The sequence below is a fragment of the Typopeltis vanoorti genome, chromosome 6 (genome assembly GCF_054136105.1).
Source record: "Typopeltis vanoorti isolate ZY-2024b chromosome 6, IOZ_Tvanoo_1.0, whole genome shotgun sequence".
Taxonomy (NCBI): domain Eukaryota; kingdom Metazoa; phylum Arthropoda; class Arachnida; order Uropygi; family Thelyphonidae; genus Typopeltis; species Typopeltis vanoorti.
In genome coordinates this window covers 137,852,046-137,878,270 of record NC_143554.1, presented here as the reverse complement: position 1 = coordinate 137,878,270, position 26,225 = coordinate 137,852,046, and the positions used below count along the sequence as shown (strand labels likewise).

Genomic DNA, 26,225 nt, shown 5'->3' with positions numbered 1-26,225 from the left:
CTTCAAAGAATCAATAGCAAATTTAAAAACCCAGCCTAATCTTAATAAGTATGGTTGTTAAACTTCCCAAGATTTCAAACCCAACAACTAAAGCTAGCCAACAGCACCCATAGAGGGTACAGCTCAAAGGACTTTAGTCTTCACATAGTCTAATTTCATTTCTTCCACTTATTGTTTCTTGTATTTGTGCATATTATTAAAATTTAACATTGTATTCCTGAAGATCTCTCTATAACAGAGATGAAATACTGAAACAATTACACCTGCTGTTTAATTATTTCTCTTTGCTGTAGTTATTCTATTAAATTTTATTATGAAAAAAAAAAAAGCCTCACTGACTATGTTATCATTGGCAGTGACATCTTTATGCTGGTTCAGGATACAATAGTATACAGAAAAAATGAAACTGGGAGTGATCATCACTTAGTTTTAAGTACAATAAAAATGAATGTTACATTGAAAAGAATAATCTCATCTCATCTTCGTTATACCCTCTTTTACCTTACGGTGTCGAGGGTCCATTGATCATCGGACCTCACTCCATTTACAGGATAAGGTGGTCACAGCCTTATGCCCCGGTGTATCCTATGGCCTGTAGTGTTGAGTTCTCAAGGCCAGTTTGCCTGCTTTGCTGGATGAAAAACCCCAGAATAAACTGGGGGAAAAACCCTGCTGTCCACGCCGAACTGGCTAACTTGGCTATGGCTGAGGAAGATCCTTCAGCTCCTCAAGTCACCGACGGGAATCGAACCTAGGACACTCCTTCCCCAGGCATATGGTTGCGAAGTGCATAGCCACTAGGCTAACCGCGCGGACTGAAAAGAATAATATATGTAAGAAAGTTTTAAAATGAATTGAAGTTCAGCAGCTTTTACAAGTGAACTATACAAAACTGTAGACTCAACTGTGCAAACATTATTCAAGAAAAATGAAACAGATAACAAGAACCTAACCTTGGAGTCTGATTGGACAACCCTGCAAGAAACATTGACTGATTCATCTTGGGAGGCATGTGGTGAAGTTGTCTGCAAGGATAAAAAAAACTGGAATATTGTGGTGGGCATAAATAATTAAAGAAATCTTCAGCTATGTGTAAAAGTCATGGGAAGACTTCAATGAAATATCAGGAAGGTGGGAAAACATTCTGAAGGCTACTAAAAAGATTAGAAATGGAGGAAAGAATCACAGGTGATAAAGGTTATATGAAAACTAAAGATAGAGATATTCTAGATGTCCAGAGTGATTACTTTGAAATATTGCTAAATGAAACATGCAGCGATGTACTCCCAATTTCATTCAAGAAGAATGAAATTGAGAGTACATATCAATAACTTCAGGTGGAAAAAAACCTGCCAAAAACTTGATGTTGATATGTACTCTCAATTTCATTCTTCTTGAATGAAATTGGGAGTACATCCCAATTTCTCCAGCTGCCTTTCTGCTGGAAGGCAGAAAGGCAGCTGGAGAAGATGCCATTCAACCAGAAATGTTTAAAGGTGGAGGTATAAAAGTTTTGCAGTAGCTACTGCATAATTCAGAGGGCCTGGGCAGAAAGTCAAATTCCAGTTAATTGGAGTAGAGCTCTCACATTTGCCATCTATAAAAATGGGAATAAAGCAGAATTTTTAAATTAGAGAGAATTTTTCTCTTAATTGTTCCAGGTAAGATTAAGGCAAGCTGAGAAGATTCAGAAAAATTGGGGAGGAGAAACTTAAAGGAGGGCACAATGAGTTCAGGCCAAACAGAGTAGCCAAGATCACATTTTCATTTCATAATAAATAACTGAGAAATCATGGGAATATAAAAAAGCCTAGAGAAAAGCTTTTCAATATACTAAAAATTATGTGGAGTAAATGAAATAGATGCAATACACAGTTTATATATAAGTGATCAATTAGAATTGAAGAAAACACTGGAAGATAGTTTGATATAAAATCAGGTATAATACAAAGGTGCACACTATCTCCAACTCTTACTCATCATCTATATGGATCACATTATGAAAGAATGTGACATTGGCATTCTGATATCCTTAGAAAATTGGTTTTATAGTATATTAGAACGATTTTCGTGTTTTTAGAGTATTTTGTGCGTCTTTATAACATATTTTATTGGGGCAGTCGCCGCTAGAGGGATTCGTAGTGTGTAGTGTTCGTGAAAGCTCCGGATAAGAGATGAGTATTATTTTCAGTTATCGTTGATAAATTATTTAATATTACGTAGTTTTGTTTGCCTTCCATCTCTTAGTGCATCTTTTTGTGTGTTTTTGGTGTGTTATAATTTATAATTTGATAACATACGTTGCAAGTAAGTATGGCTACAGTACGAAGGAAAATGGCGGCCAGTAATGATGGTTCTCATCAAAGAACGGTAGTATAAAAGAGATGATTCAGTGTACTAGCTGCGAAATGTATGCTTTGCGGAGTCCGGTTGGAGTGTGGTTAGATGATAATAAAGGAGTGAATGTGTGTAGAAAATGTAGGGAGAATGAGAAATTGAAGAGTATTTCGGATCGTGAGTGTGATATTTTTGTCAAACTTCAGAATGAAAAAAAATAGGGATATGACAAGAAACGGCGAGGTTGTACCAGAGAATTGTGAGAGTGTGAATGTAGAAAGTGTGCATGATAGTATTAATGGTTTTACTGAGAATAAAAAAGATGAGAGATAGACGCAATGAGTGAGATCGCGTTGTTGAATGGTGCGATACAAAGGGCAAAACAGCAGCTAGAGCGTATGAGCAAAAGTCGACTGAATAAACCAGCCAATAATAAAAAGTATGACAGGAAAAATAGACATATGAGTGTGAACATGAACAAAATGAAGGATAGAGTGCTGTATGGAGACCCGTTAGTATAAGGTGTGATAGTAGAGGATTTGACAAAATCGTACCAACCTGGTGCGACCGTAAAGGATGTAACTGAGTCTATTAGAGAGCAAAAGGAAAGGGTGAAAGAAATGATCATTGTGGCAGGTACGAATGATTTGAAAGGAGACAAAATGGAAATGATAGAAAACCTGAATGAATTGTTTGAGGTAGCAAAAGAAAAGAGTGAGAGAGTTAGAATGATTAATCTTTTGCCAAGGTATGACAGTGAAATGTTTATAATGAAGGCCATAATTGCGAAGGACTTTATGTGTGGGTTATGTATGACGAGTGGTGTGGAATTTGTGGACGTGTGGAGTGAGTTCGATGGGCGAAGGATAGAGAAGGAGAATAGAATAGAAGGATCTATATAAGATAGACAGCTTGCATTTGAATGGTTACGGTGTAAGAAGACTTGAGAAAGTGTTGCTAAATGTGGTGGATGTGCAAATTCAGGGAAACCAGATTTATTAAGGGGGGGGGGGGGAGTAGATATACAGTCCTTAGGGAGGAAGTTGAATGTAAGAATGAATATAATATGCCCGAGCAAATAAGGACAACAAATCAGAGTGGGATAGTTAATATATGGCATCAAAGTAGGGTTGGGGCTAATGGGGGGGGGGGGGGGTCTTAAATTCTTGTACACTAATGCTAGGAGTATTAGGAACAAGAAGGAAGAGTTTTTGGCCATGGTTGGCACTTCCAGAACACAGGTTATTGGTATTAGTGAAACATGGCTGACTGTAGATGATATAGCTAGTGGGATTGAATGTGATGGGTATAGTGTGTTCAGAAATGACAGGGAGAATAAAATGGGGGGAGGAGTATTGTTGATGATAGCTGATGAGCTGCAGCCAAGGAGAATAGACGTTATATTGCAGGATAGAGAAAAGAGCACATTTGAGGCCATTTGGTGTGAGATTGTGGCTAGCAGAACTAAATATACAATTGGGTGCTGCTATAGACCAGGTGATGGAAAAGATGGTGGTGACAGTATGCACAAGCATATAGAAGAAATGAGTGGAAGGAGGATGATTATTATGGGAGATTTCAACTATGGTCGCATTGATTGGAGTGAGGAGAGGACACACGGGAGGAAGGAATTGGATTTTATGCGGTTATTAAGGGATAACTATCTGCGACAGCATGTAATGGAAAATACTAGGGGTCACAGAGTGCTTGACCTAGTAATTACATCTGAGGATTTGGCTGTAACAAATATGACCACATTGCCACCAATCGGTGAGAGTGATCATAGGGTCTTGACTTGGCAGGTGGCTAAAGGTGTTGAATTTTCAATTAAGACAGGGTACATGTGGAATTATCGGGCTGGAAAGTATGACAAGCTTAGGAGTTTGATTGGTTCAGAGCCATGGCATGTATAAATGCAAGGACTAGAAGTGGATAGTGCATGGGATGTAGTTAAGAAGTGTTTGGATGAGGCAATGGCTGACTGTATACCTAGAGTCCGAATAATAAATCAAGTAGAGGTTAAATGGATGAATAACACCATTAAGCTTGAGCTGCAAAAAAAGAAACAGCATGGAGGGAATTTAAGGAGAAAGGTGACCAGCAGGCACATGAACGGTATAAAGCGCAGGCCAGAAGGGTAACGAGTGTGGTAAGAAAAGCAAAAAAGGATTACGAAAGAACATTGGCCATGCAGGCTAAAGAGAATCCTAAACAGTTTTTTAGATATGTAGAAAGTAAAAGGAAAAATGCACGTGGCAGAATGATTTTAAAGAATGCTGATGGTAAGGAGGTAACTGAATCAGTTAATATAGTTGAGTTACTGAGTGAGCACTCTGCAAGAATATATCATCCAGATGGTGACATTGCAGAAACGAATGTACCAGTAGATTATACAGAATTGTGGTGAATGAAGTGGAGGTGAGTAGTCTATTGCATAACTTCAATGTCAATACATCTGTGGGATTGGATGTGTTGTACAAGACAGCAGCTAAAGAATTGTCAGTACCCTTGACCATTTTGTTTAATTTGAGTCTCGGGTCTGGGTTAGTCCTGAGGGGGTGGAAAGAGGGAAAAATAGTTCCACTGCATAAAGGTGGTTCCAAGACTGCTGTTGTAAATTACCGACCGATTAGCATATCAGGAATCATTGTCAAGGTCTTAGAGAAATTATTCAAGAAAAGAATACAGGATTGGATAGATAAAAATGGGATATTGTATGGGGGACAACATGGTTTTGTGAAGAGTATATCATGCCTCAGTAACTTGCTCATGTTTTATAACACAGTGACAGCTGAACTGGATAGGGGTAATGGGTTTACAGTAATACTACTAGACCTTGCCAAGGCTTTTGATAGGATACCACATAGAACCCTAATCAGTAAACTGGAACAGATGGGGATAGATATAGGGTTGGTGAGATGGATAGGAGGGTGGTTGAAGGAGAGATACCAGAGAGTGGTTTATTCAGGAGTGGAGTCTAAAAGACGGCTTGTGACTAGTGGACTGCCACAAGGCTCTGTTCTTGGACCACTGCTTTTCAATTTGTTCATCAATGATATAAGAAAGGATATGAGAGGAAGTGTTCACTTGTTTGCTGATGATGCAAAGTTGGGCAGAGTAATTATGAGTGCACAGGATGTCAAAATTTTACAGGATGATTTGGATAGTTTAGAGGACTGGGCTAGGAAAAATGGATGTCAATTTAATGTGGCAAAGTGTAAGGTTATGCACTTTGGGGTGAAAAGAATAGCAGCAGTATATCGCATTGGTGGAACCATACTCCAGGAGATTGATGAGGCCAGGGATTTAGGAGTGTTGGTGGATAGGGAATTGAAGTTTAGGAGGCACATTGCAAAAGTGACTAAAACAGCTCACCAAATCACTTGGCTTCTGAAAAATACTTTAACATGCAGAGACAAACAAGTTGTTGTTCCTGTGTATCGAGCCTTTATAAGATCCCATCTGGACTACTGTGCCCAGTTATGGGCACCAGGGTTTCTTCGCGATGGGGAGGAAGTGCAGAGGATCCGGAGACGAGTGACCAACATGATAGCAGGTCTGTGGAATGAACCTTATGAGAATAGGTTGAAGATTTGTGGGTTGCAGAAACTGGTCGATAGGCGAAGGAGGGGTGACATGATTGAGACATTCAAATTGCTGAAGGGTTTCTATAAGATTGATCCAGAAGATATTTTTGAAAATATGACTGGTGGTGGGAGGACTAGGGGCCATGAATGGAAGCTGGGCAAGAGCATGGTTGACAAGGGTGTTAGAGCTAGATTTTTTACTTGGAGAGTAGTGAATGAGTGGAATAAGCTTCCAGAGTCTGTTGTGGGTGCTACGACCATGAATGAGTTCAAGGCAAGGTATGATAGATACTGTGTGAATGTCGAATAGTTGTTCTTGACATGATGTTAGGGCCTCCCTCCATGAGTCTGTCGACTCCTTGGAGTTGGCCGCAACAATAATAATAATAATATCAAAATCAGATATATCAAACTTAGGGCTTTGCTTTATGCAGCTGATATTTTACTCCTAAACACATAGTCCAAGACTTTAGAATTCTCTAAATCAAATATGAACTGTAACAAATTAGGTATGAAAATCAGCAATAAAGATCAAAATAATAAAAATTGATAGAACACAGAAATCTTCGCATTCTCAATGGAGAATAAGTAAAATATTTCAGCTATTAATGCACATTGTTAGTGAAGAAAGCAAATTAAATATGGAAATGATTAGTTTATTTAATCGTTTAAATTCACAGCACAAGAATAATAGGAAAATAATATTTATTTACTTATTTGCCATTATTTTGCAAGTGGTATACTCAGCATCTTCAGAGCACAAAACTGTTTGTCAGTATGTGAACAGCAGCAATTAGTTAATAGTAGAAACAGTTTAAAATTATAACAAACAGGGAACTCCAGTCCTAATTGGCATCATCTGTTGTTGGATGATGAGTTAACAAGTATTAATTTGATCTTAAAATTACCGTCTTCCATATTATTGGTAAACTGATACAGCCATATTTATTGAGGTTTGGGAAACGTTTTAAAACCGCTGATTTCAAAAACAGTCTCTAACTTTGTCTTTATCTGATCCTGTGTGAAAGGGTATCCAAAGCATGTCTGATAGTCCTGACTTGTCATAACGATAATCCCAAATGTATTTTTTTATGTTGTCCAAGGAAGATGTCAGCAGATTTTGTCCGTCCATAGTAAGCAAGGTTACTAGAACAGAGCATTTCATATATTCCTGAATGTGATAAAGGAAAGAGTTTCTCCATAAGTAAGCAGATGAGAGTTGCAAACTTGATATATGGTTTAAAAGTGGTGAGGAGCTAATATTTATGAACACCTCTAAATATCTTTTCAGATGTGCCCTGATTACTTTGCCATTTGGCCACATGGTCCAGATACAATTAGATACAAGGGTGATCTGAAAAGTTCTCGGCCTCGCCCATAGATGGCAACATTATTGGCAAGATTTTTTTCTCTAAGTTGGTACCATCTGTCATAAGCATCCATGTGAAATTGCAAGTCCTTCTATCAAGTAGTTTGTTTTATACAACTGTCTGAAGCAAAAGTGTTGTCAGTATACCTTGAAAAGGATAAAATTGAATATCGTGCGATTATAAAATTCTCTGTAAAAGAAGGTTTAACCCAAAAGAATTCATTTGAAGTTATAAAAGTTTATGGGCACTCTTCTCCTTTGTTTTCGACAATTAAGAAATGGGCTACTGAGTTTAACCATCACCGTACCAGCCTTGAAGATGATCCACGTGAAGGATGTCCAAAAAAGTGTAACACTACCAGAAATCATTGATCAAGTGCACGACATGGTATTGGATGACCAGCAAATCAAATGCTGAGACTATAAGCATTTCAAAAAAATGTATAGGATATATTTTGCATGAAGAATTGTAAATGAAAAAGTTTTGCACAAGATGGGTGTCATGCTTTCTCACAGCAGATCAAAAATGCACTCACATGAAAATCTCTGAACAGTGCTTGGAGCATTTTAACAAGAATAAAAATGATTTTGTGCATCAATTTACTATGGATGAGACTTGGAGTCACCATTATACACCAGAATCCAAACAGCATTCAAAACAGTGGACAGAAGCCAGTTGTTCAGTGCCAAAGAAGACACAAAGTCAGTTCCATCAGCAGAAAAGGTCATGGCATCGGTCATTTGGGATGGTAAAGGCATTTTGTTTATTAATTATCTTGAAAAGGGTAAAACAATAACTGGGTAATATTATTCCGATCTTTTAACCAGACTAGACGAAAAAATTCGTGAGAAAAGACTCAGTTTGCAGAAAAAGAAAAAAAATCATCTTTTATGAGGACAATGCACATGCCCACAAAGGTGTTTTGGCAATGGGAAAATTAAGGGACCTGCACTATGAATTGTTGGAACATCCACCCTATTCCCCTGATTTGGCTCCCTCTGACTTCTCTCTCTTCCCAAAACTAAAACTCTTCATCACTAGACAGTGGTTTTCTTCGAATCAAGAGGCGATTGCAGCCATAGAGGGGTATTTTGTAGATCTTACTGAGAACCACTAGAGGAACGGGATAATAGCGCTGGAGCATCGCTGGAATAAATGTATTAGTCTTAAGGGAGATTATGTGAAAAATAAAAATAATTTTGAAATTATAAATTCGTTTTTTCATTGTTAAGCTGAGAACTTTTCAGACCACCCTCATACATTTTTAGTAGTGAGCACCATAAATTCCACCTTGCAATGGAAAAAGGGGCAGAAAGATTTCTTTGCCATTGTGAGGTAGATTTTAGGGTGTTCTCCACTTAAACACACTAAAAATGTATCTAATGTGTCTGAACCATGTGGCTAAATAGCAAACACATCATTAACACAGCACAACAAAATTAGTGCTTTGAGAGTGGCTGTGTTGAGTGCTTTGTTCTCTACAAAAACTGGTCAAATGGGAGGGGTGCTAAGGGGAGCCCATGTCTTACCATCTAGTTTGTAGATTTTTCCTTTCCATGTGAAATAACCAGCATGCACTGTAAATTTGAATCATTCAAATACATCTGGGGAGGAGGTAGGGTTGCAACTAACAAATCAAAATCTCAGTTAATGGTACATTAATGAAGTAATATTGAAACTAATTATTATGTCTGAACTTTTTAAAAAGTGTTTTTTTAATAGACTTTTTAGGTAAACAGAATTTTTTTTTTTTACAAATGGGAAAGAATTACCTGCAAGGGAAGCTAGTAATCTAGCCAAATGCTTAGCAAGTTTGTTTGTAGGTTTGTTTATTATGATTATTACATCACACCTCCAGGGAGTCCTGGACTCATCAAGGGATGGTACCTACTCCAAAACTCTCAGTCTCCACCAATCTACTGACCATGACTACCTTCATCACCTACACCAACGCCATCTACCTCCGACGACCACCAATATTTTCACAGACAAACATCCATGCCCATGGCAGGATTCGAACCTGCAGCCTTTTGGCTGGAGAGCAGATATGCTAACCACTTGGCCAACCAGGCTGGCTAAAATTTGTTTATTGGATAATGAACGAACATGGGGATACTGTGGCGCAACTACATACATATTTATATGTTATTATTATTTGACACCTCCAGGGAGTCCAAGGACTCATCGAGGGAGGGCATCTGCTCTACAACTCTGTCTCCACTACTCAATCCACCAACTGACTGCAACTACACCAATGCCATCTACCGCTGACAACCACCACCACCACTAGTACTTCCACAGACACTCACAAACATCCATGCCCACAGCGGGATTCGAACCCGCAGCCTTTTGGCTGGAGGGCAGACACGCTAACTACTCAGCCAGCCAGGCCGGCAGTTATACTATCAACAACTGGGTATAAGGGTAAATTATGTGAATTTTTAGTTCTCCACATGTTCTGGGTGGCTTTACATATACGGTTAAGTTTTTTAACCGTTTCTTTAGACTAGGAAGTGACTTTCTTCAATAATTTGCAAACTTTATTCTTTTGTGTATTAGTCAGTTCATGATTATGATTTTGTATGTAAATGAGCTTGATCTCATATGGAAAATGATTCATACCATCCCTGCACTATAAAAAAAAACTGATTGCACTCGTCCAATTCATTAATGCATAAAAATACATGACATTTCCTGAAGAGTTAAATTGAGAAATTACCTATTTGTAGCAGATTTTCTTAAACCGAGCCCACTCACAGCAATTAATACACCTTGACAGCCAAAATAAGAGCTTCCTTATATTTTGAGATAATGCTATCTATTTCTCATTCACCATTCTCTAAACAAAAAATCTAGTCATTGCTAAGCACACACTTGCTCAATTTCCAAGATGACCCTAGTTCTGCCACCACCAGAACTGTTCTGAATTAATCAGTAATTCATATTACTAATTAATCAGTAATCAGGCATATTAAGCAGTACTTAGTATGTCTCAATCATCATCATCATTAATGTTCTGTCGCTTGACAGGTCCAATGGTACATCTCAGCAAATTCTCTTCCTCCAATTTCTTCTGTCTCAGTCATATCACCCCTTTAATTCCTGATCAACCAATTTCTGTAACCCACAAATCTTCAACTTATTCTCTAAGCAGGTTCCACAGTTCTGCAACCATCTTGGTCACTTGCCTCTAAATCCTCTCCACCTCATCCACTGCTCCAAGACTCCTAGGTGAACAGATTTGTACACAGCAGTCAAGATAGTCTAATCAAGGCCTTATAAAGAGTTATAATAACCTGCTTGTTAGGGTGTTCTTCAGTAACCAAGCAATCCAATGAACTGTTTTAGCCACTAACACCCCCAAATCCTCGGCATCATCAATATCCTGGAGTAGTTCCATCAATATGGTACACAGCTGGTCATTTTTACGCTCTGAAATAACCTTACACTTTGCCACATTAAACAGACATCTTTTCTCCTTTGCCCGCATAGAAATCTATTTAAATCATCCTGCAAAAATGTATCTTTACATCGTTTTTCTACCCAATTTTGCATCATTAGCAAACAACTGAATATTTCCTATATCATTAATGTATAAATTAAATAGCAGTAGCCCAAGTACAGTCATAGGACTTCTAGTGAACTCTATTCTTGAATAAACTACTGTCTGGTGTACATCTCCCCACCTTATCCACTTAACCAACTTCATATCCATGCCCATGTGCTGCAGTTTATTTATCACAATTCCATGTGGTATCCTCAAAGGAATTGCAGTATCATTGTATACCCATTACTTTTATCAAAGTATCACTGTATTATAAAAGGTAAGTTACTGAGGCATATCCTATCCCTCACAAAAACCCTGCTGGCCCTATATAACATCCCATTCCTGGATTTTTTTTGTAACCAACTTCTCCAATATCTTGAGACCACCACTCTGAGATGCTGATCAATCAGTAGTTTGCTACCTTGGTCTTGGAACCTCCTCTCTGCAATTGAACTATGGTCATATTAATTAAAGACAAATCCTGTGATCCAATTACTAGATCTAGCACCCTCAAACACTTGGTACATTCCTTGACATGCTGTCTCAGGTAAGTCTTAGTATCTCCATAAATTTCATTTCCTTCCTACGATGCATCCTTTCCTCATTTCACTATGTTCCCATAATTGGAGTGCCCACTAATAATTACTCACCCTCCACTCATTGCATTTATTAGCCAATGCATACTATTCTCATTATCCTTCATATCCCATGGTCTATAACAGCAACCATCTGTATATTTTGTCCTAGGGGCTTCTACTCACAACAGATAGCTTGGAATGCACTATTTTCACAGTGCAACTAGTTTCAACAGTGTAACCTAACCCTCCCCTCCTACTCTCTCTTTTTAGGTGCAGTTAATTGGCTATCATCAACAACATCCTTCCCTCCATTCTTTTTTTTCTCTCTCCTCACTGAAACTATCATACTCTTCACATTCTATCCCACTGACTATATCATCTTCTGTCAACCATGTCTCAATAATGCTAATAACTTTGGCCAAGACCTAACAAATTCTAAAAACTCTTCTCCCTTGCTTTGAAAGTGCCTGGCATTAGTGTACATAAAATGCAATAGACCCTCCTCCCAACCACAATCCTTATGCTTTATACAAATTATCCCTTTCTAGTTTGTAATGCCTAAGTTAGTATACTTAGGCATAGGACATTACTGTTTTCATGTGTTTTTACCCTAACTAGACTCAAGTCATCTAATATCATTAGTAGTACCCCCCCCTGTCATTCCTGAAAAGACTATACCCCATTACACTTGATTCCAGTTACATCTGACTGATAGCCAGGTTTCACTAAATGCTAACATCTTAGCCACAACATATTCAATAAAGCAAGAAGAACTCAACCTCTTCATTCCTAGCATTTATTTACAGATGGGACACATTACCACCCAGCATTTTCTTATACTTCGATCTACAGTCTGGTTGGCCCTGTTGGACAAATTTCTCTTTTCTCTCCAAGATACACTTAAAAGTCTAAATTCAAAGCATACATTTCCACTCCTTTACAATTACATAACCATGCTCAATGCCATTCATATTATTATCATGTTGCATACCATAGCTGAAAACTTACAAGTTCTCTTACAAGTAAAAAAGTCCAATGATTTTTTTTTTATGTTTTGCAATGTCCTTTGTTCTGTTCCATTTCTTGAATTTTCTTTTGTGTTATTTCTTACGATTTATTTCTCAAAATTTCTTTGATTCTATTTCTTGTGATTTCTTTTGTTTCATTGGCATAGCATTAGTAATTTAAATTTACTGTTGAGAACTGAGCTAAAAATTGAGATGTAAGTGGAAAAATTCATTATAACTAATTAATAATGGACACACACACAAAAGAATTAAATTAACATAAGCGTTTCCGTTATTAATTAGTTAAAATGAACTGTTGAGAACCTTGTGTTATAACTAGCTGTTTCTGCTCCCCAGAGCTTCACCTATAGCAATCATCTATTGCGTCTATTCAGCCTAAGTACAGAAATGAATCAAGATGTCATAAGCATCCTTTCCAAAATAGAAAGAAATAATAAATGGAAAATTAATTATAAACTTAAGAAATATTCCAATCATGCGATATCATGAAAATTGAAGATGCTGAAACCATCTCTCTAAAACTTTTATTCCAAACATGCTTAAATAGAGCACTAATGATGATGATAATCATAATAATGTTATACAAATAATTATAATATAGCATTATCAGAATTACCTGTCCATTCTAAGAGCGCATACAACTCCCAATACATCGACCATATTTTCTTCTAATAGCTGTTGGATACCAATACTAATTGCAATAAAACATCCAGTTCTTCCAATTCCAGCACTTAAAAAAAAGAAATATATTACATTTTCAGTACACATATTGATTATAAATGACAAAGATAAAAAAAAATCATTTTATTTAAAATTATTTAGCATAATTTACTTAAGAAATTCAACCCCATGAGATAAATTCAGTGTCCAGAACAGTAAGGTTATTATCATGAACTACTTGAATAATGTTTTCATCTATAGATGAAATGATAAAGCAACTTTTGGTTTTTGAACTAATTTCACAAATATAAAAGATTCTTCTTTTGTCTAGAAGTGAGCCTCTAAGGCTCTTATCAATAAGAACTAACTTCTCCAGTCTTCTCTGTCTTGAGCTCTTTCAGTCCAATCCAGGATTCTTGTTATAGTCTTTTGTGATATTATCTTCCCAATATTGCGATATTCTTCTTGTAGTCAATTTCCCTAGACCTCTAGGGAAAGTGACTAGAGGAAAGGAAAGATTGCCTTTCCTTTCCTTACCCATTCTTTTCACATGTCCTATCTCATCCTGGAAGGTCTCATTATATCAGTTATTTGTATAGTTAGCATAGTTCTTGGATATGATTTCTCCATTCACTTGCTGTATCATCTCTTGCAATCCAAAACTTTTCTAATGGTTTGATTTTCAAAGATCTGCAAAGCTTAGTATATTAGCATCTTAGTATATTATGCTCTAGGTTTCTGTTCCATACAAAACAAAAGGTCCAAAATCTACATGAAAGAATGTTAGAAAATAACAAAGTAATGATGGTAGCATCAATATCATCATTAGAAGTGGGCAGTGTTGTGCATGTGTTGTTCAGATAAGTTTTTATATGTCTATCCATTCCTGAAACAAACAAGTGCAAATGTAGAAATAGTGAAGAGCTGGGTGTAGTTTTCCAGGTTTCGAATCTGAAATGGCTGGTAATGACATTATGCATGGGTGACTGTGGGCCCCAATGAAATTTAATGTTCAAATGCATGTACGTGAATAGTAGAAGCATAAAGTAGGGGAGTTCTGAGCATTGTTCAGCTCAGTTAGGCCAAAAACTATCAGAATCAGTGAAATCTTGTTGACAGAAGATGTAGTTACAGGGATAGAATAAAAGGGATATGGTATTTTTAGAGATGATAGAGGGAATAAGGCAGGAGGGTGGAAGCAAAACAGATGTTTCAAATTACAGACCTGTTTGCATTTCTGGAGTGGCTGTTAAGGTTTTGGGGATCGTTTTTTTTTAAGAAAAGAATACAGGATTAGGTATAAAGCAAAAGATTCTGTATAGAGGTCAACATGGGCTTGTTAAAGATATCTCATTTTACTAATTGACTTACATTTTATAATAACATAACTACAGTTCTGGATAGGGGAGATTCATATACGGCAATATTTCTGGATTTTGCAAAGGTGTATAAATAAACTGGTGTATAAGTTATCACAAATGGAATAATCAGTTGGTTGATAGAATAAGAAACTGGTTTTCTAATAGATATCAAACAACAGTATACAGAGGGGCTCTGTCTCTGTGGAGGAGAGTTACCAGTGGAGTCCCACAGAGTTCTGTTCTAGGACCACTGCTGTTTAACTTGTTTGTTAATGATATTGCAAATGGTTTGCAGGTGATGCTAGATTGGGAAAAGTTAGGACTGATGCAGATATATTGGTGCTTCACTGCGATTTGAATAAATTGGCTATGTGGGTAGACAGGTAGAGATATCAATTTAGTACCAGCAGATGTAAGGTTTTATTCTTATTATTATTGCTAGGCACCTCCATATAATTCTAAGACTTATCTTTGGAGACCCAAACTATCAACAAAATATCTATTGCACACACACACACACACAACAAACAGACTCAGGCAATCAATTGCATTTATTCACCACTATCCAAGCAAAAAATCCAGTCCTCATGCCCTTGCTCACCACTCTCTTAACTAACTTCTAGGGATGACCTCTTGTTCTGCTCCTCTAGCCAGCTGCTGAAACATTTCCATGCATCAATCCTATGTCTTTAAGTAACTTTTAGTAAATGTTTCTATCATATCCCCCCACAAACTTTTTTTTAATCAACCAACTTTTGCAATCCACAAACTCTCAATGTATCCTCATAAGGAGCATTCCACAGATGACTTACTATCTTGGTCAATCACCACTAGATCCTCTCCACCACTTCCTCATCCCCAAGAAACCCAGGTGACCAGACCTGAGCACAATAATCCAGATGTGGTTGTATCAAGGCTTTATAAAAATAATGATAACTCCCTTATCTCTGCTTTATACTGTGTTCTTCAATAACCACATAATCATGTGAGCTACCCTGGCTACTTTAGCAATATGCTTTCTAAACTTCAGCTCTCTATCTACTACCGTACAAATGATAATATAAATTATAATTTTGAATAAATGTAGATTTTTGTACATGAAAAATTAAGACATCCCCTGAAAATAAGCCCTAATGTGTCTTTTGGAGCAAAAATTAATATAAGACCCGGTCTTATTTTCGGGGAAACACGGTACTACTACTCCCAAATCCCTGGCTTCATAAATTTCTTGGGGTATAGTTCCCTCAATGTAATATAATCGTTGAATCCCAAATTGCATAATTTTACACTCCATATTAAATTGACATTTATTATGTTATACCCATTCTTTCAGCCTATTTAAATCATTCTGCAAACTCTCTACATCATCTTGATTAACTATTACCCTACCCAACTTTGCAACATCAGCAAACAACTTACTATCTCCCTTCAAATTGCTTCCTATATCATTTATGTGCAAATTAAATAGCAGTGGTCCAAGCACAGAGCCCTGTAGCACACCACTAGTCACCTGCCTTCTCCTGGATTCTGTTCCTCCATATACTGCATTTTGGGATCTGTCCATCAGCCATCATTTCCTATCCATCTCCATTTGTTGCAGTTTGCATAATAGAGTTCCATGTGATATCCTGTCAAACACTTTTGCAAAATCCAGAAGTATCATCATGTAGCTATTTCCTTTATCCAACTCAGCTCATCCTATTACAAAACGTTACATTACTAAAGCATGACCTACCCTTCACAAAGTCATGCTGCATCTCACAGAGTATCATCTTATCCATCTATTCCTTAATTCTCTTTCAGACCAACTTTTCCAATACTTTTACAACCACTCCTGAAATATTGATTGGTCTATAATTTACTACCACAGACTTAGCCCTCCTTTATGCAAAGAAATTATTTTGCCCTCCTTCCACTCCTTTGGGACTTTTGCCAGAACTGAGACTTAAATTAAACAGCCTAGTGAAAGACATCACTAGTTCCCTTGAACATTCTAGAAAAGCATGAGCAGATACCTCATTAAATCCCATAGCCATATTTGCATTCACATTCTACAGTACACTAAGTATCTCTAATTCTTCAACCTCTGTTCTCAGATCAGTCCCTATAACCTCTGTCATAACAATATCTTCACTTGAATAATATACCCTTACAAAGTGGTCACCCAGCAGCTCAAATATTTTGTTTGCTTCTGTTACCCTTTTATCATCAGCATTCATTAAAATTATCCTTCAATAGTTATTCTTCTTCCTAATTGCCAGATAACAAAAGAGCTCTTTGGGATTTCATTTGGCCTGTTTGGGTAATTTCTTCTCATAATCTGATTTCATGTTTTCTACTGTTCCTGAGCTTGCTGATAACATTTGTCATTATACACCTTCCACAATCCTCCCCCCCAGCTCATGCTTAATGATACTTATTAATTTAACTCCTGCCCGATTTATCCTTCTGACCTTGGGTATACATCTTCAATTGAATACCCCATTCAATATGGTTGCCTGAAAGACTAGATTCCCCATCTTCCCCCAATTCTCTCTCTCACACACACACACATTCATTCACTGCATAGGTACCACCTTCACACAGTTGTCTAGATCCACACAAATTTCTTTAGTTCTCCTCACTTTGCACTTCCACGCCCTCAGAGAATTCAAATTTTAATTAAATTCATTATCTTATGAGGTATTCCAAGTTCATTTAATATTCATGTTAGAGGCTAAATGGAGAGAAACAACATTAAGAAAGGATTAAACATAATGTTTAATTCTTCCAATATTTCACTGAGACACTTCACCTCATGGATGAAGGATGTGAGTCCTAACTAGATGGACACCCTCTGTGGACACACACCCAGTTAGGATCCACCTAATGATGAAAATATATTTTCAATGTTTCTGCCTATTTTCATTGTCGTTGTCTTGTTATTGCTGATTTTCATACCAAATTTATTACAACAGTTATTCAATTTAGCCAAGAAATTGTGGAGACTTGTACTGGATTCCTTTTAAAGTATAACATCATCTGAATAAAGTAAAGAGCTGAGTATAATAAATTTAGTTTAATCCTTTATCCAAGTGTGAGCAAACAAAGTTTGCACCTGAAAATATCTTCAGGACTGAGATAAAAATGCATAACATTATACATATCCAGATGTGTTTTGCATTATGGGAGACACTGAGATAGGAGTGATGTTAGCTTGGTCCACCTTTGCTATGAGTTGCCCAGTGTTGTACTACCTTATCTCAGGCCTGAAGATATTTTCAGGCGCAAACTTTGTTTGCTCACACTTGGATAAAGGATTAAACTAAATTTATTATAGTCTAACCAAGTGAAAAATAAACTTTCAACATCTTTCTCTAAATCCAGAGTAATTTAATAATAAGGTGGCACACCTTTTGGCAACTCCTATAGGTAAAGATGACTTCTCCATTGCTTCTACCTTGGTATCTCCACTTCTGGGCCTGGCTCCCACTGACGAGACCTCAATAAAGGTCAAAACCGATCTGGGTAGTGGCCCTTCCCTTAATGCATAACATTATACATATCTGCAAGGAGATGTGTTTTGCATTCTGGGAGATACTGAGATAGGAGTGATGTTAGTTTGCTCCACCTTTGCTATGAGTTGCCCAGTGGTGTACTACCTTATCTCAGTAGTGAAGATATTTTCAGGCACAAACTTTGTTTGCTCACACTTGGATAAAGGATTAAACAAAATTTATTATAGTCTAACCAAGTGAAAAATAAACTTTCAATAAAGAGCTGAGATTAACATCTCCAATTTTGACATCAGGTATAATAGTACTTTTCTTCATAATGTGATCATACAGATAATGAATAACAGAGGGGATAATGTGCATCCTTGTCTGACACCAGATTTAATATCAAACAATCTTCCTGTACTTCCTTCAATTCTAACTGCTGACTTACAACTCAAATAAAGATTAAGTATTGCTTGATATAATTGATACCATATTACTGTAGCATTTTGAATAGCTTTTCTCCTGGCACCTTATCATATGCCTTTTGCAGGTCTACAAAACTTAAATACACATCACATCTTTGTTAAAGTCCCACGTTTTCTCAACTATTTGTAGTAAACTGAAAATCTGATCCTGACAGCCTCTATTTGCTCTTACTCAAGCTTGCTCTGCACTAAGCTTCCCTTCCACAATCCTTCTCAACCCTGGTAAGATTTATGCAAGTATACTTGCATAAATCTTACCAGGAACAACAAGTAGGGGAAATACCTCTAATTCTCACATTCGGTTTAATTTCTGTTTTTATATATATATGAGTATTATGAGAGCTCTACTCCAATCATCTGGAATTCATCCCCTCTGTCCAGGCCTTCTGAACTATGCAGTGCGGCCACTGTAAGACTTTTAGAACTCCATACGTCAGCATTTCTGGTTGAATAGTATCTACTTTGACCGCCTTTCAACATTTCAGACTTTTGATGGCTTTTTCTAATTCAAGTATCGATACGCATTCCTGATTGCATGCCTGGTCAGTGTTTTTTACCACTGGGCTGTCACTGATTGTTTCATTTAGCAATTTTTCAAAGTAATTACTCCATACTTCAAGGATACCCTTTCCTCCAGTTTTCATGTCACCTTTCATGTCATTATTTTCTATGTTCTTACCATGACTTTCGTTTAACTAGTTCTACACAGTGTTTAGCTTTCTTACATGTGTCTTTGTATTCTCTAAGAGCACAAGCTGACTCATTTGCAGGAACTTTTGATATGCTTTCTTCTTTTCCTTCACTGCCTTTTTAACTTCCTGTTTCCACCATGGAGTTCTGATTTTTCTATCATTGCAGACAACCTTACCACATGCCTTTCTGACTGAATCAATCAATATTTTCTTTAGGATTTGCTACTATTTGCTAATCTCCAAGGTTTGGTTCCTATTCATAAACTCTTTCATTTTTCTTGAATAATGTTGGCCTGTATATTACTCTAAAGTTCATGTCTGAGAGCTGCCCAACTTTAATTTGCTTTAAAACTTTCTTACATGTCATTCTTTTCAATATGAAATTTAATTTTATCCTGCTCAAAACTAGTGATCACTTCCAATTTCAAATTCTCACTAGTGTCCTGCACCAGTGAGAAAACATCACTATCAACAATAACATAGTCAATGCGACTTTCTTATTCCTTGTCTCTTCTCTCCATGTGAATTTGTGCACATTTTTATGCTGGAACATTGTGTTAGTAATAACCATGTCCTGAGCAGAAATTCAACAGGTACTTGCCATTATTATTAGCTTTGCTCTTTTCTCCAAATTTTCCCAAAATGCTTCTGTATATCTGACAATCATTTTCTACTTTGCTATTTAGATCTCCAACAAGGACCAACTTTTCTTTTTCATTGTGTCAGTTGCTTTCTTAAAAACTTCAAAAAATTCCTTCATTTATACCTTAGTTGAACCTTCTGTAGGACCATAGGCACAAAAGTCTCGCTGTCCAGTTCCCCATTCTGATATTTGCCCACATCACTCTACTTGCCTGCCATTCAAGATTAGCCTCTTATTTAGTGTTGAATACTATACCTACTCCTTCTTCTCCCTCATTGTTACTGCCTGAATAACATTTTGTATTTATTGCTTAGAAAAAAATTTCACCAGTTTTTGACTTTTTTTGTTTCAGTCACCCCTATTATGTCAGTCTGGTACTTATGCAATTCTTCTGCTAGTTACATTTCTTTGCCATTCAGGCTTCTTATGTTGACAGTACTGATTTTGAACTCTGGTGATGCTGAGTTAGGATAGTTAGGATGTTTCAAGATTTGTTCCAGTAGCTGACTTTTTGCTGTTCGCCACGAAAACAACAGGGGCCTTGTTTAACTGGGCAACATTCCAGCCAGCATGAAATTCTCTCATGTTGTACCATAAATTTTACATTGTGATTTAAGCCAATAAGAATACAATTGGGTTGGCTAAATCCCAAACTGCCAGCCTATCCTCATTCATTCAGTATCCAGGTGTACCTAACAGGGTGTACCACAAGAAGGTGAGGATTGTAGATTAGGCCAGAAGCCCTGGTTGGTTCTCCACATTCCTTTAAAGGTTATGTGGAGTAATCACATAACCTTTAAAGTTATACAACTCTGACTCTTAAGCACTGCTAAAAAAAAGCTTGGCTGTGCTTAAATTTTTTTTGAACAAGCTTTAGTGTCAAGAAGTGGAGCAAATATAATATAGAATATTGAGATGGAGACTATTAGAATGCAGTTTAGTGTGATTTAACAATGAGAAAACTAGGGATCTGTTCACACATGTGTAAGTTTTATGAAAAATCTAAAAAATGAGAAATGTTAAGATCCTGGTTAAGATACTATGCCATAGCAAAGGTTACTGCATCACACATGGTATTACTGAATAGTCAGAGATAAATTAGTAAATAATGTGTAAATATTATTTTTGAGGAAATTACGATATATGAATATTAATTATTAACTTTAATTACTACTTTTGATATTTTGGCAAAGTAAAATTGCCATGATCTGATCACAGAACAATGATATGTGCATGCAGGCCCTAACACTAGGTAAATATACACAATATAGTGGCAACACTCCTTCATATATAAAAAAACTCAGCTCACTTCAAAACCAGTATAGAAAACCTTACGTCCCAACACACCGACATAATGGTCAGTTCTAATGCTTCCTCGCTATTAACTAATGTCCTACTTAAAGAAACCTTAGACCTTATCCAAGCTATATTTCCTCCTGATATCTCAGCCCTATTTCAGTTCACTATGATTACTGGTTATTTCATTTGGCAAAGAAAATTCTAGAGGAGACAGCCCGCAGTCTTTCACTTTCTTTACCCCTGGCCAACTACTTCATGGAAACTTTCGAAGAAAAAGCCTTAAATTCTCCCCCACATAAACCCACTGTTTGGGTATGCTATGTACAGTAGATGTGTTCTCCATTCAGCCACATGGCTTGGATATGCTCAACATTTTTTTACACATCTATACGATGAACAATCCAGGATCCAGTTCATCCTAGAATAGGAAAACAACAGTTTCCCCTTACTAGACAAACCAGCCTGATGGATCTCAGACATGCTCTGTTTACAGAAAACCCACACATACTGGTACAGTCATCCTCACCATTTCAACAATATGGGATTATAAAAACTCTATATAACAGGGCAAAATTAATCAGTACTGATAGCAGTGTCCTAACTACCGAACTTCGCCGCATTTATCCTAGTGAGGATGCTGCTCTAGCGGAGGTGTCAGGGACTGAGGAGAGAACTGGGGGTTGATAAATTGGAGATACTCAGGAAAGACTTATTTGTTAATATTTCATTATATCCAGCATTTTCAGAGCACAAACTGTTTGTCACAGTACATGAACAGCAACAATTTAGTTAACAGTGGGACCAGTTTAAAAAATTGTAATGAATAACACAAGGAACTAAAGTCCTAATTATCACTGTCTATTGTTGGATAAAGAGTACAATGAGTTCAAGTCAAGTGATTATTATGGGGAAACTATAATTTGGAGACAGACTGGAAGGAGGAAAAATCACATGGCAAAAAGGAAATGGAATTTATACACTTAATTAGAGATAATTACTTGAAGCAGCATGTCATGGAGGAGACTCAGGTTGCAAGAGTGATGAACTGGTTATAGGATCAGAAGAGTCCATAACTATGGCTACATTGCCTCCAATTCTGAGCAATCATGGTTTTTCACATAGTAGGTAGCAAAACATGTGAAAATCAAATTAAGAAAGGGTATATGTGGAACGACAAGGTGAGTGATTGTGACAGGCTTAAGAGGCAGTTTGAAGACATATGCTTTATTATTATTATTACATGACACCTCCAGGGAGTCCAAGGACTCATCAAGGGAGGGCACCTACTCTACAACTCTCTTTCTCCACCAACCACAACTACCATCATCATCTACACCAACGGCATCTACCGCCCACAACCATCAACAGATTTTCACAGACAGTCACAAACATCCATGCCCACAGTAGGATTCGAACCCACAGCCTTTTGGCTGGAAAGCGGATACGCCAACCACTCGGCTAACCAGGCCAGCTGTGAATATCCATACCATGGGTGTTCACAGTGCATGGGGGATAGTCAAAATGTATCTGTAGAGAGGAATATCAAACTAATTAAGCATGCGATGGGAAAAACAAAAATGTTGTGGAAGGTACATATAGAAGGAGAAAAGTGACCAGCAAGCTCATGTAAAGCAAAAGGGTCAGGCAAGAAAGACCAAATCAGATTATGAAAATAAACTACCCAAAGGAAATCCCAAAGAGCTCTTTCATTATGTGGTAAGTAGAAGGGAAAATGACCATGGAAGGATAACTTTAATGAATGCTGATGTTTCTGAGGTGAAAGAAGTAGAAGAAATAGTTGAGCTACTGAGTGACCACTTTTTAAGAGTATATTATCCAAGTGAGGATGCTGCTGTGGCAGAGGCAGCAGGAACTGAGGTGAGAACAGAGATTGATGAATTGGGGATACTTAGGATATTGCAGATTCTTAATGCAAATACAACTGTTTGATTTAATGGGAAATCCACTCATGCTTTACAACAATGTGCAAGGGAACTGGTGAAGCCTTTCACTAGTCTGTTTCAGCTCTGGAAAATTCCCGAAGTAGTGGAAGGAGGGCAAAATAATTCCTTTGCATAAAGGAGGATCTATGTCTGTGGCAGCAAATTACAAACTAATCAGTATCTCAGGAGTGGTGTAAAAGTACTGGAAAAATTGGTCAAAAAAAGAGAATTTATTGAAAAATGGGTGGAAAAAATAAGAATGTGATACTCTAATAGGTGTGGCACAGATTTGTTTTATAAATTCTTTATACAATAGAATTTATAAAACAGCCAGTTATGCCTTAGTATTTTACTAAAATTTTATAATCAAGTGACAGCAGAATTGTATAAAGGGAAAACAGCTACACAATGATACTGCTGGACTGCTGTTGATACAAAATTGGGAAGGGTAATTGTTAATCAGGGAAATGCAGAGAGCTTGTAAGAATTTAAATAGGCTGACAGTATGTGCAAAACATAATGGATGACATTTTGGGATAAAAACATATTACAAACTGTACCACACTAAGAACACTGCACTGCAGAACACTGATTTCATTCCAGGGATTTGGGGATAGTAATAGATAAAGAGTGAAGTTTAGAGGGCATATCGCTAAGGTGGCTTACAGGATTACTTTGTTATTGAAGAATACACTAACAAGTAGAGATAAGGGAGTTATCATTCCTCTTTATAAAACTTCAACATGATGATATCTGGATTACTGTACTCGAGTATGGTTATCTGGGATTCTTGGGGAAGAATAAGTGGTAGAAACAATCCGAGGTGAGTAATGAAGATTATGAGTGGCCTGTAGAATACTCCCTATGAAGATGGATTGAAGGTTAGTGGGTTACAAAAGCTGGTTGATAGGTGAAAGAGAAGAGATACAATAGAAATGTTTAAGTTATTCAAAGGATTTTATAGCATTAATTACAGAGGAAATACTTCAGAACTTGAGTAGAGGGATCAAGACAAGAGGACATTCTCTGGAAATTAGATAAGAATGTGGTTAGCAAGGTTGTGAAAACTAGATTTTTTGCTTTGAAAATTGGTGAATGAACGAAATGGGTTGTCAGTCAGTTGTGTGTGCTTCGTTAATGGATTTAAAGAGAGGTACAATAGATATTGTGTGGATAGTTTTGGTCTCCCACGATGAGTCTTCGGACTATGGAGGTGCCTGTTCAATAACAATAATAAATTTAGGTGCTGTGATTACATCTTCAGTGAATGTATTCAATGAGAGATTTAGGAACTTAGGAATGCATGACTAGAAATTGAAAAAAAACCAAATCCTTCAGGAATAATAATAAGCTCAAATCATACAAAATAAATATTTTATATTTTTGCAATAGAGTAAACATTTACCTGCAGTGGACAACTGTAGGCCCTTTGGTGATGCCATTGTTATCATGCCTTAGTGCTTCTACTTCTAGTGACATTGCAAGCAATGGCTTGGCTGAGTCTGGTGTTTTATGATCTGGCCAAGCAGTATACCAGAAATGAAGAACCTGGTGCACCTTTTCACCATACTACAAAATTAAAATACATATTCACACTTTAAAAAATAACTTTTCTTAAAGTATACAGGGCATATTTTATGAGGTGAGCAGTACAAAAATAAAACAAACCATAACAACTCAACACACTCAACTTGACTCACTATAGTAAAAATTTACTTGCGCTAACAAATACTGAAATAATTATTATAGTAAGCAAGCTGTGTTGTAAGAAAACTAAAGGAAATTTACTATAGTGAACTGATCACTATAACAAACTATTTCTTTGATCAAATGAGTTTGTTATACTGAAATTGAAAGAATTGTTCGACATGCAACTATATATGGAAGAATTCCTTGAATAATGTGCTACTTTTTATTTCATACTTTTTTATCTCCTCTGGATATATTTATAAAATTATTAAAATATTTATAAAAATATATTAATATTTATAAAATAATCTTATACTGAAGCAAATGAATCACTTGAAAGGATAACAATTTATAACATTATCCTTTCAAGTGATTCATGATGTTTCCAAGTATGTGAATATCTGTAATATTCACACCAGCAATTTTATCTCTATCGGGAATATGTGATAAATAGCCTGACAATATGGGCCAAAGATAATGGATACCAGGTTTAAGGTGAAAAAGTGTAATGTTATATATTTTGGGATGAAAGGATTACAAGCCATGTACTACACTGATGGAATTGTACTCTAGGAAATTGATGTAGCTAGGAATTTGAGGGTGTTGATAGATAAAGTATGCCCACACTTTTGAGATCTCCACTTGGAAACTTGCCAAGAATAGTCAATTCATGCTGAAGGGGAGAAAGAAATGAAGGACGTACAAATTGGTCGCCAACGTGCAAAATCACATGCTTTATAGGTAAATTTTTCCAACTGTTATACAAGCAACATAGTTAATTACAATGATCATAAAACAGAAGTTAATTTTCCGATGTGTAATAATAAGCAACTCATCCCGCAATACGGATTGATTACCCTATTATCGGAATGGATTCTCCTTTTTGTGACATGTGCAGAAGTGTCGAAGAGTCTCTAATCTGTGGGCGAACTATAGTGATGAAGTTCAGAGGGCACACTGCAAAGGTAGCCAAAGCACAGTTGTTAGGATTACTTGGTTAATGAAGAACACACAAGCAGAGATAAGTTTTCAATCCACTTTACAAGGCACATATGGATTACTGTACTACTCAGGTCTGGTCAACTGAGTTTCTTGGGGGTGAAGAAGTGGTGAAGAGGATTCAGAAGTGAGTGATCAAGATTATAAATGGCCTACGGAATGCTCTTCTAAGGTGACAATGGATTAAAGGTTTGTGGGTTGGAAAAGTTGGTTGTTTGGAGGAAAAGAGAGATATATGATAGAAATATTTCAGTTACTGAAAGTGAGTGTAAAAAGCAAGAGTGTGAAGATTAGATTTTTCACTTGGAGAGTGGTGAATGAATGGAAAGGGTTACTAGAGTCAGTTCTGAGCTTAATCAGTTAATGAATTCAAGGTGAGGCATGATAGATATTGTGTGGATAGTTTAACTGAGTAGTTAGTGCATTTGCTCTCCAGCCAAGAGGCTGCGGGTTCAAGCCCTACCTGGGGCATGGTTGTTTGTGATAGTTTTTCACCTTCTTCTCACACAAGAATATTTATTCTTCCAA

The 26,225-nt window shown here is 36.9% G+C and overlaps 1 protein-coding gene across 1 annotated transcript in view; it reads right to left on the bottom strand.

Moving 5' to 3' along the window:
* Window positions 1-26,225, bottom strand: part of LOC150105981 (tyrosine-protein phosphatase non-receptor type 5-like) — a 207,589-nt gene that overhangs the window by 4,938 nt on the left and 176,426 nt on the right. Inside the window, exons 10-11 of the mRNA XM_090393737.1 lie at window positions 24,415-24,578; window positions 13,064-13,177 (exon numbers count right to left, since the gene is read on the bottom strand). Coding sequence (XP_090249863.1) covers window positions 13,064-13,177; window positions 24,415-24,578 — 278 coding nt within the window. The remainder of the gene's footprint in view (window positions 1-13,063; window positions 13,178-24,414; window positions 24,579-26,225) is intronic.